Source organism: Scyliorhinus torazame, chromosome 3 (genome assembly GCF_047496885.1).
Source record: "Scyliorhinus torazame isolate Kashiwa2021f chromosome 3, sScyTor2.1, whole genome shotgun sequence".
NCBI lineage: Eukaryota > Metazoa > Chordata > Chondrichthyes > Carcharhiniformes > Scyliorhinidae > Scyliorhinus > Scyliorhinus torazame.
Genome location: NC_092709.1, coordinates 238259749 through 238274296, shown reverse-complemented (window position 1 = coordinate 238274296; position 14548 = coordinate 238259749). Strand labels below are relative to the sequence as shown.

Below are 14548 nucleotides of genomic sequence, written 5' to 3'. Positions count from 1 at the left end.
CCAAAGGTGCGGAATGCTCCGCATCTTTGGCGGCCTAGCCCCAACATTGAGGGGCTAGGCCGACGCCGGAGGGATTTCCGCCCCGCCAGCTGGCGGAAATGGCGTTTGTTGCCCCGCCAGCTGGCGCGGAAATGCGGCGCATGCGCGGAAGCGTCAGCGGCCGCTGACAGTTTCCCGGCGCATGCGCGGGAGCGTCAGCGACCGCTGACAGTTCCCACGCATGCGCAGTGGAGGGGGTCTCTTCCGCCTCCGCCATGGTGGAGGCCGTGGCGGAGGCGGAAGGGAAAGAGTGCCCCCATGGCACAGGCCCGCCCGCGGATCGGTGGGCCCCGATCGCGGGCCAGCCCACTGTGGGGGCACCCCCCGGGGTCAGATCGCCCCGCGCCCCCCCCAGGACCCCGGAGCCCGCCCACGCCTCCTGGTCCCGCCGGTAAATACCAGGTTTGATCTACGCCGGCGGGACCAGGCAATCTCTGGGCGGGTCTTCGGCCCATCAGGGCCGGAGAATCCAGCGGGAGGTCCCGCCAACCGGCGCGGCCCGATTCCCGCCCCCGCCCGATCTCCGGGAGCGGAGACTTCGGCGGGGGCGGGGGCGGGATTCACGCGACCCGGTGGGGGGTCGGAGAATGACGCCCCCTGTTCCTGTGTTTTTATACCTCCCGTGCTCCCTCTAGTGATTGCTCAGTTGTATTGCATCTACATTAACCCCTTGCTTAATATACACAGATCACCACAATCGCTAACTGATCAGAAAACATGACGGCCTGCGAGGGGGGAACGACAACATGTCATCATTGCCTGTAACCCCCCCCCCCCCCCCGCAGCCAGGTGCCATGGGCTGCATGGGCGCGACTGTTGGAGGATGGCACTTGGCCAGACAGACAACATCCCTTGCCCTCGCCCCCTTCCCATCACTCACCCCCCGCCTCCCCGGCACTCGCACCTCACCCCCCTCCCCAGCAGTCACCCCCCCCCTCCTCGGCACTCTCCCCCCCTCCCGGCACTCACTCTCATCCCCCCTCCCCGGCACTCACTCTCACCCCCACTCCCCGGCACTCACCCCCTGTCCCCGGCACTCTCCCCCGGCACTCTCCCCCCTCCCCGGCACTCTCCCCCCCTCCCCGGCACTCTCCCCCCTCCCCGGCACTCGCTCTCACCCCCCCTCCCCAGCACTCGCTCTCACCCCACCCTCCCCGGCACTCACCCACCCTCCCCGGCACTCACCCCTCCCTCCCCGGCACTCTCCCCCCCTCCCCGGCACTCACTGTCACCCCCCCCTCCCCGGCACTCTCCCCCCTCCCCAGCACTCTCCCCCCTCCCCGGCACTCACTCTCACCCCTCCCCCCCTCCCCGGCACTTGCACTCTCCCACACTCCCCGGCATTCGCTCTCACCTCCCCTCCCCGGCACTCTCTCCCCCTCCCTGGCACTCACCCCCCTCCCTGGCACTCACCCCCCTCCCCGGCACTCTATCCCCTCCCCGGCACTCACCCACAGCCCACCCCCCCCCCACAGCCCCCCCTCTCCACACCCCCCCTCCCCCACACACACAGACTGCGGCCACGCCGTCACTTCTCCTGCGGCCACCCCCAACGCCGTGACCTACCTCCACGCTGGACGGCGTGAACCATCAGCACTGGTTGACGCCGTTATACAGGTGCTATGATTTACGCCAACGTGACCCGTGGTTACATCAGCGGGACTTTGGCCCATCCGGCCGGGAGAATACGGGCAGCCCCGGGGTCCATAGCGTTGCGTCGGCCCCCGTCATTCTCCGAGGGGGGCGGCGCGATTGACGCCTCACCGACTTTTCAGCATTCGGAGACTTCGGGAGACGGCGGGGACGGGATTCACGCCGCCCCCGGCGATTCTCCGACCCGGCGGGGGCTCGGAGAATCCCGCCCATGGCTTGTGCTACGTCCCTGCACCTTCCTGATTGGTGAGTTTACAAGATAAAACGTTAATGTCCTTATTTATTTGTAATGGTTGGAGTCGGCTAAGGTGGGGCCCAGCTTGCAGTTGCACAGTTGCGGGCTCTCGCCCTGGCGATGCTGTGTGCATCGAATGATGGCAGCCATCGGAAACGCTGTTGAAATGCAGCCTTGGCTGAAGATCTCGGCTCTGCAGTGCAGGTCATCAAAGCTCACTTTTATTAGAGCGGAGGAGGTGCACAAGAAGGCCCTTGCAGTCAAAATATTAATTTCCTTGATGAGGGTCTGCCTTTGTGACATTGAGATCCTGCTGCATGGTGTGTTGTCTATCCTGAAGGGTTCAAGACGTAGGAAAGAGAGTCCTCGATTGAGTTTGACAATTGGCTGTCATGCTTTGGTAATCTTGATTTGCAGTCTGGTGCATTAGATTCGATGGAGCACAACCTATCCAGTCTTTGAGCCAGGCTTTGTGTCATAGAGTGTGTGAAAGATGAATAATTCATTTCAGAGACTTGTATATGAAAGAAACGTAACAATTATCTTTACTTATTACAGCTGCAGTCTGAGGCAAAACTTAACAAGTTTGTAAAAGTCCTACCTCTGCCCAAATATGACTGTGATGTGGAAGAAGGAACTATCTGCACAGTTGTGGGATGGGGAAGGACAAAGGTAAACATAAAGAGGCTCTCTGACAACCTTAAGGAAGTAAACGTAACCATCATTAACAGAACAAAGTGCAACAGTCAAATGTATTACAACAACACCCCTGCAATAACTACCAACATGCTCTGTGCTGGTGACAAAAATGGTGGAAGAGATTCATGCCAGGTAAGATAGATTGTGTAAAACGTGGCTGCAATATTGGAGCAGAACTATTAGAATTGGTTCGTTAGTGCTGTATAAAATGTGCTACAAGTTTATTATCAATCTATTCTTGAGCTATTAATTAAGGATTAATTCATTTAATCGAGTCACACATTTAGCCAACATAATGTACTTAAATTCTCTGTCATAGTGGCGTCAATACATCAGGAACAACCAAAATATAGTTTTAATTTTCATGGTCTAATGTTCCTCTTCTAAAATACTTGCAAAATGGTCAATTCCCAGATTGAAAGGAGAGATAAAGAGATGGACAAAAAGACACGAGTAACTAAGCTTCCAGCAACAACAACGGCCCTGGCTTTTTTCCACCTACTCCTGGAAATTGAGCTCCTCGTCACCCTACTCAATCTGCTAATGTTAAAAGCAGTACTTGATGGCAGGGAAAGGACCCCTCCATTAATGGCTGCCTCCAACATTAGTGAGGCAAAGAAGAGTGGGTGAAGAGAAGTCATAGAATTAGAATTTACAGTGCAGAAGGAGGCCATTCGGCCCATCGAGTGTGCACTAGCTCCAGGTCAACACCTCCACCCTATCCCCATAACCCAGTAACCCCACCCAACACTAAGGGCAATTTTGGACACTAAGAGAAATTTATCATGGCCAATCCACCTAACCTGCACATCTTTGGACTGTGGGAGGAAACCGGAGCACCCGGAGGAAACCCACACAGACACGGGGAGGATGTGCAGACTCCGCACAGACAGTGACCCAAGCCGGGAATAGAACCTGGGACCCTGGAGCTGTGAAGCAATTGTGCTAGCCACAATGCTATCGTGCTGTTGGGGGCATGGAGGGGAGGGTGATGGTGCAGGGAGGAGGGGGAGTACAGAGAGGAGCCTGGGGTACGGGGGAAGAGGAGGGGGTTCTAGATTTCCCCACAAAAGGAAACATTCTCTCCGCATCAAGATCCCTCAGAATCTTTTCTGTTTCAATCAAGTCACCTCTTACTCTTCTGAACACCAGCGGATACAAGACCAATCTGCCAAACCTTTCCATTCCAGGTATTGGTCCAGTAAAACTACTCTGAATTGCTTCCAATGCATTTCCACATTAATTCAACAATACTCCAGATCTAATCTCACACAAAGCCCTGTAGAACTGAAGCATAACCTCCCTACTCTTGTGTGGTAGTCACCACTGTTTGTATAATAGTTGTATTAGAGGTAATACGGTAAGGCTCCTGTACTACAGGTACGGGGATAGATCCCTGCCTGCTGGCTCCACCCAGTAGGCGGAGTATAAATGTGTGTGCACACCGAGCTGCTCCCATTTCTGGTAGCTGCTGCAGGAGGCCATACATCTCTGCTTAATAAAGCCTCGATTACTCTCTACTCTCGTCTCGTCATAATTGATAGTGCATCAATTTATTAAGCAGAGATATTACAGCGATGGAACTACGCATCAAGCCAGATCGTCTACAGCTGCACCCTCTAGCAGCCAACGCCACGTCGACCTTCGACCACTGGCTCGCTTGTTTCGAAAGCTACCTCGGATCAGCGTCTGAACAATCCTCGGACGCACAGAAACTCCAGATCCTGTACTCACGGGTGAGCTCTGAGATTTTTCCCCTTATCAGGATGCGTCCACTTACCCTGAAGCTATGGAGCTTCTGAAAGGACACTATATTCGGCCCATCAACAAACTCTATGCCAGGCACCTCCTGTCCACACGGCAGCAACTCCCTGATGAGTCATTTGACGATTTTGGGCGTGCCCTGCTCATCCTGGTGAGGAACTGTGACTGCCAGGCAGTTTCGGCCACTGAACATTCAGAACTCTTAACCAGGGACGCTTTTGTTATGGGCATGGGGTCGGCGTACATCCGCCAGCGTCTATTAGAAGGGGGTACGCTTGACCTCGCGACCACCAGGCAACTCGCGAACCCGCTAACGGTAGCCTCCCGTAACGTACAGTCGTATGCCCCCGACTGCACGGTGCCCCCATGGACATCATGGGCCCACCAGCGGCCGCCCCCAGCCAACCCCAAGCCTGCGCCGCGCGGCAGCCAGCCAACCCCGGGGGGCCCAAATGCTATTTCTGCGGGCAGGCAAAGCACCCCCGGCAGCGCTGCCCGGCGCGGAGTGCAATCTGCAAGACCTGCGGGAAGAAAGGACATTTCGCTGCTGTGTGCCAGGCCCAGCCAATTGCTGCTGTATCGAGGCCCAGTGTTCCTGCACCCCCGCATGCGACCCGTGGGTGCCGCCATTTTCGTCCCCACAGACCACGTGTGCCCGTGGGTGCCACCATCTTCCTGCCAGCAGACCACATGCGGCCCGTAGGCGCCGCCATCTTTAACGCCACCTGCCATGCGCCATCTTCGGCGCAATTGTGGACGGCGCCTCAAGACCCGTGCTCGCTTGGCACTTCATCTGGCCGCTCATCACCTGCCACCGCCGCCGACCAGCCTGGGGCCCACCAACACCAGCCACAGCTCGCCCCCATCACCCTTGACCAGTCCCAGCCGCACAACCTCGCAACTGCGACGACGACCGTGAAAGGTGCTGGCCACAAGACATCCTGCCTTCTTGACTCTGGCAGCAGGGAAAGTTTCATCCACCCCGCTACGGCAAGGCGCTGCTCCCTCGCGGTACACCCCGTTACCCATAGAATCTCCCTGGCCTCCGGATCCCATTCCGTGGAAATCCGGGGGTACTGCATCGCCACCCTCACCGTCCAGGGTGTAGAGTTCAGCAACCTCCGGCTCTACGTCCTCCCCCACCTCTGCGCTGCCCTGTTACTCGGCCTGGACTTCCAGAGCAACCTCCAAAGTCTAACTCTAAAATTCGGCGGACCCCTACCACCCCTCACCGTTTGCGGCCTCACGACCCTTAAGGTCGACCCACCTTCCCTGTTTGCAAACCTCACCCCGGATTGCAAACTCGTCGCCACCAGGAGCAGACGGTACAGTGCCCAGGACAGGACCTTCATCAGGTCTGAGGTCCATCGGCTGCTGCGGGAAGGCAACATTGAGGCCAGCAACAGCCCCTGGAGAGCCCAAGTGGTAGTGGTCAAAACTGGGGAGAAACACAGGATGGTCATTGACTACAGTCACACCATCAATCGGTACACGCAGCTTGACGCGTACTCCCTCCCACGCATATCTGATATGGCCAATCAGATTGCACAGTACCGGGTCTTTTCTACAGTGGACCTGAAATCTGCCTACCACTAGCTCCCCGTCCGCAAGGCGGACCGCCAATACACGGCATTCGAAGCAGATGGCCGCCTTTACCACTTCCTTAGGGTTCCCTTCGGCGTCACTAACGGGGTCTCGGTCTTTCAACGTGAGATGGACCGAATGGTTGACCGGTATGGGCTGCGGGCCACCTTCCCGTACCTAGATAACGTCACCATCTGCGGCCACGACCAGCAGGACCATGATGCTAACCTTTTCAAATTTCTCCACACCGCCAAACTCCTGAACCTCACGTACAATAAGGAGAAGTGCGTGTTCAGCACCAACCGCTTAGCCATCCTTGGCTATGTCGTGGAAAATGGAGTTCTAGGGCCCGACCCCGACCGCATGCACCCCCTCATGGAACTCCCTCTCCCCCACTGCCCCAAGGCCCTGAAACGATGCCTGGGGTTTTTCTCCTATTATGCCCAGTGGGTCTCTAACTATGCGGACAAGGCCCGCCCACTCATCCACTCCACAGTCTTCCCCCTGACGGCTGAGGCACGCCAGGCCTTCAACCGCATCAAGGCAGACATCGCCAAGGCCGCGATGCACGCGGTCGACGTGACCCTTCCCTTTCAGGTCGAGAGCGATGCATCGGACGTAGCTCTGGCCGCCATCCTCAACCCGGCAGGCAGGCCCGTGGCATTCTTTTCCAGCACCCTCCATGCCTCCGAAATTCGGCACTCCTCTGTCGAAAAGGAGGCCCAAGCCATCGTAGAAGCTGTGCGGCATTGGAAGCATTATCTGGCCGGCAGGAGATTCACTCTCCTCACTGACCAACGGTCGGTTGCTTTCATGTTCGATAATGCACAGTTGGGCAAGATAGTTGCAGTGCTTGCCTTCCCTAGGACATCCACTCCGGGGTTTCGTTCCCAACGTGGCTGGCAGCTCCAGAACCCGTCCAAACACGTGCGGCTCCACAAGGCGGACCCGTTGGTTGAAACGGTACAACTGCTGCATGCAAACCCACAGTACACCTCCCGACACCCCCCCCCCCTCCGATTGCCCTGGCACCACCCACCCTCCCCCCAGCACACCTCACTACAGCCCCCTCCCCAGCACGATCCGTCCTCCCCTGGTTCCACCCGGGATGAAGATGAGGACAACAAGCTCCCGGAGTCACAGGCGACCAAGTCAGCGCCTGCATCACCACCGGGACCGAGGCGCTCACAGCAGAGGATCAAGGCACCCGACCGGCTAAATTTGTAAATTTTCACAAGACTGTAACCTTGAAATCCTCACAAACCTGTAAATAGTTTTTTTAACAGGGGGTGAATGTGGTAGTCACCACTGTTTGTATAATAGTTGTATTAGAGGTAATACAGTAAGGCTCCTGTACTACAGGTATGGGGGTAGATCCCTGCCTGCTGGCTCCACCCAGTAGGCGGAGTATAAATGTGTGTGCACACCGAGCTGCTCCCATTTCTGGTAGCAGCTGCAGGAGGCCACACATCTCTGCCTCGATTACTCTACTCTCGTCTCGTCGTAATTGATAGTGCATCATCTTGTAATCATTCCCCCCACAATGAACAATCACGTTGTATTAGCTTTCCAAATTACTTGCTGTACCTGTTATTAGACTTTAGTGATTCATGCACTAGACCCAAGATTGTCCCAGTTTTAAATTAAATCTTTTGCAATTCTGGAATAAGTTTAATGAACTTACCAGGTCAACCAAGGTGGGAGAGTCCATCATTATCTCAATTAATGCAGAGTGGAAGGCATGTGTATTACATTAAACTCAAAAATACTGACAATAATTGAGTCCGTATTGCTATTACATAGTCTGCATACAGTTTAACCTCATCTACCAGATTGATATGGACTCACTTCCAGGTTGAAGGGTACTGGTGTCTTCTGGGATAGCTGGTGGCCATTTTGTGTGAGACCTGGCTATGACAGTCAACTGAGTTACTGCTTGAGGTTTGCGTATCATCCATCACCACTGCTCTAAATGTGTTAGATGTTGCAGGATGAATCTTAGTTCCTCTTTACTCTCTGTACAACCTTTGGAAAATAATAAAATTATAACTGTTTAATAACTCTTATTCATAAAACGATGTAACAAGAGTGTGATGCTCGATCAATAACTCCAGAAGCGAGATTGGAGACAATTGAAGGCTTTATTAGACTAGATGTTTCCCCCAGCAGCGCAGGTACAGAAGGCAGCTGCTGGACGACACGGGCTCTTATACCCCGCCTTGCTGGGCGGAGCCAGCAGACAGGCTTAACCAATGAGAAGAGAGTACCATCTACACCAATGGTCTTCTGGCATTATAGATTACCGTAATACCTCTAATACTGACTACCACATTCACCCCCTGTTAAACAAAGAGTCCGGTGGGAGTGGTGGCTCCGGAGGGGGTGGTAGCCTCGCATTACAGAGTGGTAAAAGTTAAGGTTATGAAGGTACCTGGTATACCTCCGTACAGTGTTTCGCCTCATTACATCTCAACTATTTACAACATTTATTTACATTTCAGAATGAAGCAATTAGTCGATCGGGGGCCCTGGTCGTCTTCTGCGATTGTCGTAGCTTTGGTGGTGATGCCGGCGGCGGCTCAGGCGTCTGTGGCTCCGGGAGCGTGGCTTCGGCTTCTTCGGCAGCTGCTTCATCACCCCTCGACGGGACCGGTGGGAGAACCGATCCACCTGGGAAGGGGGCGGCTGTGGGGTGCATCGGTGGGAGGGAGGGTGGGACTGGTGGTGGGGGGGTGTGTGTGGATCCAGCGGGCAGCAGGTCCCGTAGGGAGACCGTATCCTGTCAGCCATCGGGATACTCCACGTAGGCGTACTGAGGGTTAGCGTGGAGGAGATGGACCCTCTCGACCAATGGGTCCGATTTGTGCGCCCGCACGTGTTTGCGGAGCAGGATGGGTCCAGGAGCTGCCAGCCAGGTCAGGAGCGAGGTCCCAGAGGAGGACTTCCTAGGGAAGACAAGGAGACGTTTGTGAGGTGTTTGGTTGGTCGTGGTTCACAGCAGTGACCGGATGGAGTGGAGGGCATCCGAGAGGACCTCCTGCCAGCGGGAGACTGGGAGATTCCTGGACCGTAGGGCGAGTAGGACGGTCTTCAAGACTGTTCCGTTCTCCCACTCTACCTGTCCCTTTCCCCGGGGGTTGTAACTGGTCGTCCTGCTCGAGGCAATGTCCTTGCTGAGCAGGAATTGACGCAGTTCATCGCTCATAAAGGAGGACTTCCTATCGCTGTGTATGTAGGCGGGGAAACCGAACAGCATAAAGATACTGTGGAGGGCTTTTATGATGGTGGCTGCGGTCATGTCGGGGCAGGGGATGGCGAATGGGAACTGGGAGTACTCATCAATCACGTTCAGGAAGTACATGTTGCGGACAGTGGAGGGGAGTGGGCCTTTGAAGTCCATGCTGAGGCGTTCAAAGGGACGGGAAGTCTTTATCAGGTGCGCTTTCTCTGGCCTGTAAAACTGCGGCTTGCACTATGCGCAGATTTGGTAGTTCCTGGTGGCTGTCCTGACCTCCTCGATGGAGTAGGGCAGGTTGCGGGTCTTGATGAAATGAAAGAATCGAGTGACCCCCGGGTGGCAGAGGTCCTCGTGGAGGGCTCGGAGGCGGTCCACTTGTGGGTTGGCACATGTGCTGCGGGATAGGGCATCAGGAGGCTCGTTTAGCTTCCCGGGACGATACAAGATCTCATTGTTGTAGGTGGAGAGTTCGATCCTTCACCGTTAGACCTTGTCGTTTTTTATCTTGCCCAGCTGTGCATTATCGAATATGAAAGCAACCGACCGTTGGTCAGTGAGGAGAGTGAATCTCCTGCCAGGCAGGTAATGCCTCCAATGCCGCACAGCTTCTACTATGGCCTGGGCCTCCTTTTCAACTGAGGAATGGCGGATTTCTGACGTGTGGAGGGTGCGTGAGACGAAGCCACGGGTCTGCCCGCTTGGTTGAGGGTGGCCGCCAGAGCTACGTCGGACGCGTCGCTCTCGACCTGGAAGAGGAGGGACTCGTCGATGGCGTGCATCGTGGCCTTTGCAATGTCCGCTTTGACGCGGCTGAAGGCCTGGCGGGCCTCTATCGACAGGGGAAAAAACGTGGATTGCATCAGCGGGCGGGCCTTGTCCGCATAGTTGGGGACCCACTGGGCATAGTAAGAGAAAACCCTAGGCAGCGTTTCAAGGCCTTGGAGCAGTGAGAAAGGGGGAACTCCATAAGGGGGCGCATGCGTTCAGGGTCTGGGCCTATATCTCCATTATGCACTACGTAGCCGAGGATGGCTAGGCGGTCGGTGCTGAACATGCATTTATCCTTGTTATGTGTTAGGTTAAGAATTTTTGCGGTATGGAGGAATTTTCGGAGGTTGGTGTCCTGGTCCTGCTGGTCGTGGCCGCAGATGGTGACATTATCGAGGTGCAAGAATGTGGCCCGCAAACCATACCGGTCAACCATTCAGTCCATCTCTTGTTGGAAGACCGAGACTCCATTAGTGACACCAAAGGGAACCCTTAGGAAGTGGTAGAGCCGCCCATCTGCTTCGAAAGCAGTGTATTTGCGGTCGCTAGGGCGGATGGGGAGCTGGTGGTAGACAGACTTTAGATCCACTGTGGAAAAGACCTTGTATTGCGCGATCCTGTTGACCAGGTCGGATATGCGGGGGAGAGGGTACGCGTCCAGCTGCGTATATCTGTTGATGATCTGGCTGTAGTCTATGACCATCCTATGCTTCTCCCCAGTCTTCACAACCACTACTTGAGCTCTCCAGGGGCTGTTGCTAGCCTCAGTGACACCTTCCCTCAGTGATCGCTGGACCTCCGACCTCATAAAGGTCCGGTCCTGGGCACTGTACCGTCTGCTCCTGGTGGCGACGGGTTTACAATCCGGGGTGAGGTTCGCAAACAGGGAAGGCGGGTCGACCTTGAGGGTCACGAGGCCGCAGACAGTGAGGGGGAGGGGGGGGGGGGTATAGGGCCGCCAAATATGAAAGTTAGGTTTTGGAGGTTGCACTGAAAATCTAGCCCGAGGAGTGTGGCAGCGCAGTGGTGGGGAAGGACGTAGAGCCGGTAGTTTTAAAACTCCCTTCCCTTGTCCGTGAGGCAAAACCCCTTTATCTCCACTGAATGAGACCCGGAGGCCAAGGAGATTTTTGGTGAACGGGGAGAGAACAGCGCCTTACCGTGTCGGGGTGTATGAAGTTCTCCGTGCTCCCAGAGTCGATCAGACAGGATGTTTCATGCCCATTGATGAGCACCGTCGTCGTTGCAGTCGAGAGTGTTCGGGGCCGAGACTGGTCCAGGGTCACCGAGGCTAGTCGTGGCTGCAGTTGGATGTTCTCTTCTGGCGGTGTGTGGTCATCCGAATTGGGGTCCTGAGAATCCAGCCAAGGTGGCGGCGACCGGAGGCCACACGTGGCCCTGGAGGAGGAAGATGACGGCGCCCGCTGGCCGCATGGAGCCCGTGGAGAGGGTTGTGGTTGTGGTCCGTATTCGCCTCCTGGGACCGCAGCGACCGCCCGGGCCTGGCATACCGCCACAAAGTGCCCCTTTTTGCCGCATCCTTTGCAGAAGGATGAGCGGGCTAGACAGCGCTGTCGGGGGTGCTTGGCTTGCCTGCAAAAATAGCAGTGGGGCCCCCCGGGATTGCCTGGTCATCACGCAGCCCAAGCTTGTGGGGGGGTGGGAGATGCATCGGGGTCGGCCGCGGGGGTGGGGGGGGGGGGGTTCCACGCTGCCCAGGGGGCTGACACGCGGTCGGAGACGTTAGCGCGGGTGTTTCAGGAGGCAACATCCAGGGAACTGGCAAGGGCCCGTGTCTCCTTGAGGCCTAGAGTCTCTTTCTCCAGCAATCGCTAGTGGATTTGGGAGGACAGCATACCTGCAACGAAAGTGTCCCGGATCAAAAGTTCTGTGTGGTCGCTCGCCGAAACTTGCGGGCAGCTGCAGTTTCTCCCCAACACCAGGAGCGCACAATAGAATTCTTCCAGCGATTCCCCAGGGATTTGTCGCCTCGTCACTAGTAGATGTCGGGCGTAGACCTGATTTACGGGGCGAATATAATGTCCTTTCAGCAGACCCATTGCGGCCTTAAAGCCGTCCGCATCTTCGATAAGGGTGAAGATCTCTGGGCTCACCCTTGAGTGCAGAATTTGTATTTTCTGGTCTTCCGTGGGTGTGTTTTCGGCCGTCCCGAGATATCCATTGAAGCATGCCAGCCAGTGCTTGTAGGTTGCTGCTGAGTTTGCCGCATGGGGGCTGAGTTGCAGACACTCCGGCTTGATTCGGAGCTCCATTCTTTAAAATCTAATGTAATAAATTGATGCTCGATCAATAACTCCAGAAGCGAAATTGGAGACAATTGAAGACTTTATTGCACTAGATGTTTCCCCCAGCTGCGCAGGTACAGAAGGCAGCTGCTAGTGCGACACGGGTTCTTATACCCCGACTTGCTGGGCGGAGACAGCAGACAGGTTTAACCAATGAGAACAGAGTACCTTCTACACCAATGGTCTTCCAGCATTACAGAGTACCGTAATACCTCTAATACTGACTACCACAGAGTGTTGATGCATTTCCTGTAGATTTAGATTAATCAATGTTTCTTGTTGTTTCAGGGAGATTCAGGTGGGCCGTTGATATGTGAGAATGAGCTCCAAGGAATTGTCTCTTTTGGGAAACAATGTGGACTTCCCGACAAACCTGGAATTTATACAAGGATCACCGAGTATATTCAGTGGATTCAGGGAATAATAGCTTGAATCTTACAAAATATTTAGGTTATATTGAGTTTTATGCATTACTTCTGTCCTCTGTGGGTTGCTGTACCTTGGGTGGCTAACGCAATGGCATTTGCAATTTAAATTCATTGAGATTGTTTTAAAATCGGATCCTGTACCTATCCCCTGCTAAAAGCTCAGGCAGTTTGTGCATAAAAAGAACTGAAATATTGTGAATGATCACAGCTGTGTTGTTGAATTGGTGAAATACTTGTAGGGATTTTGTTTAAGCAGCAAAGTGGACCAATATTTTTGTGCATAACTGTTTATCTCTTTTGTGATTCAATAAATACATGATCATCTTCTGTTTGAATGATTTGAAGTGTCAACTTGGGTGAGTTAGCTGTACACTCCTTTATTAATCAGAACATTGTGGCTAACCTTGCTCCAAGACACACGACAATAAACTAAAATACTGAAGGATTTCAGTGTTGTGGGAGGTGCCATCTTTATAAATGTACAATACTGATGATCAGGAAAAGACCAGCTGTACTATCAAGTCTCCACCACATTCATGATAGTTAGAAAATTAGAATAAAATATTTGCTTTAACACTTCAATAACACAAACCAACAAATGTCCACTCATTCTCAAGCAGCAAATAAAGTCAAAAGCGCCTCACCTGGAAGTCCCATAGTAAAATAGAATCACTGAATTCCTCCAATGCAGAATGTCATGTTCTGTAGACTGGCTGATGTGAATGATGAACTGCAGAACATCTAGTTTCAATAATTTATTATGAAACAACTGTGTGATAAAGGTAACTAGGATAAATAAAATAATAAACAACAAACACTGATTAACTATTATAGGGCTACTGCAAAATACGTCTATCCTCCAACTCCCCAGCCACAGGGTCACGTGGTGGGTTTACACTTGTGCTCACCTCATGGTCGGAGGTTGTGTATAACATTATCTACAGAATTGCTTTATGCATATCATCACATCCCCTTTCCTTTGTGAAATGAAATTATTTACATGCATTAGATTATTTTTACAATTCACAATGATGCATAACTATTTACATTTGCAGATTATTTACAGTCTGTTACAAGTTCAGTCTTTCGTGTTTGCGCCTTATCCTTGTAGATCTTCTAAGTGGCTACTGAACTTGCAAAGTTACTTCATCTTTGTCATGATATTCAAACACACACATCATGATAGACACACCAACAGACAAATCAGAACACACAACACCACAACCAATCACAGACAAAGACAGGAAACATATAAAGCACAAACACACCTGGTGGACAGTATTAGCTGGAGACAAGGACAAGGACAGACCTGCTACACGACACACTCAGGGAGACAGCACGTGCAGAGTATCCAGAACGAACTGTATATAAGAGTTAAAATAAAATAGAGTTGTACCACATACAACTGTGTTGGCTCATCTGTGCACCAGAGCACCCAACACCACAATCTTCTTTAGTGTTTGTTGCTTGTGTTTGTTGTTCTTCGTGTATCGATATATCTTCCTCTTGTTGTATTTGTTCCATCTGTTCCACTGTATGTTCTTTAGATGTTTTAGAACTGTTGCATGCTTCTTCTCGTGGTTGCATTACAAACCGTTGTCGTACTTCGAGCAAAGCTCTGCTATTCCTTCTCAAGATGGCATCATCATCCGTAATAATGAGATACGAGTTTGGACCTGTTGTCACAGTACCTTTGCCTGCTTAGACCATCCATTTCCTTTGGAGTCGTCTAATCTCACCGTGTCCTCTGGCTTTTGAGAGGTTAATTGTCTTGCTACTGTGTGCTTCACTGGCTCTTGAGGAAAATGAGGCGAAGTCGTTCTCAGTTGCCTGT

The 14548-nt window shown here is 53.3% G+C and overlaps 1 protein-coding gene across 1 annotated transcript in view; it reads left to right on the top strand.

The window, feature by feature from the left end:
* LOC140409416 (uncharacterized) overlaps positions 1 to 13049 on the top strand; it is a 121394-nt gene extending 108345 nt beyond the window's left edge. The window contains exons 8-9 of the mRNA XM_072497856.1: positions 2486 to 2758; positions 12575 to 13049. Coding sequence (XP_072353957.1) covers positions 2486 to 2758; positions 12575 to 12718 — 417 coding nt within the window. The 3' untranslated portion in view covers positions 12719 to 13049. The remainder of the gene's footprint in view (positions 1 to 2485; positions 2759 to 12574) is intronic.
* The last annotated feature ends 1499 nt before the right edge of the window (positions 13050 to 14548 follow it).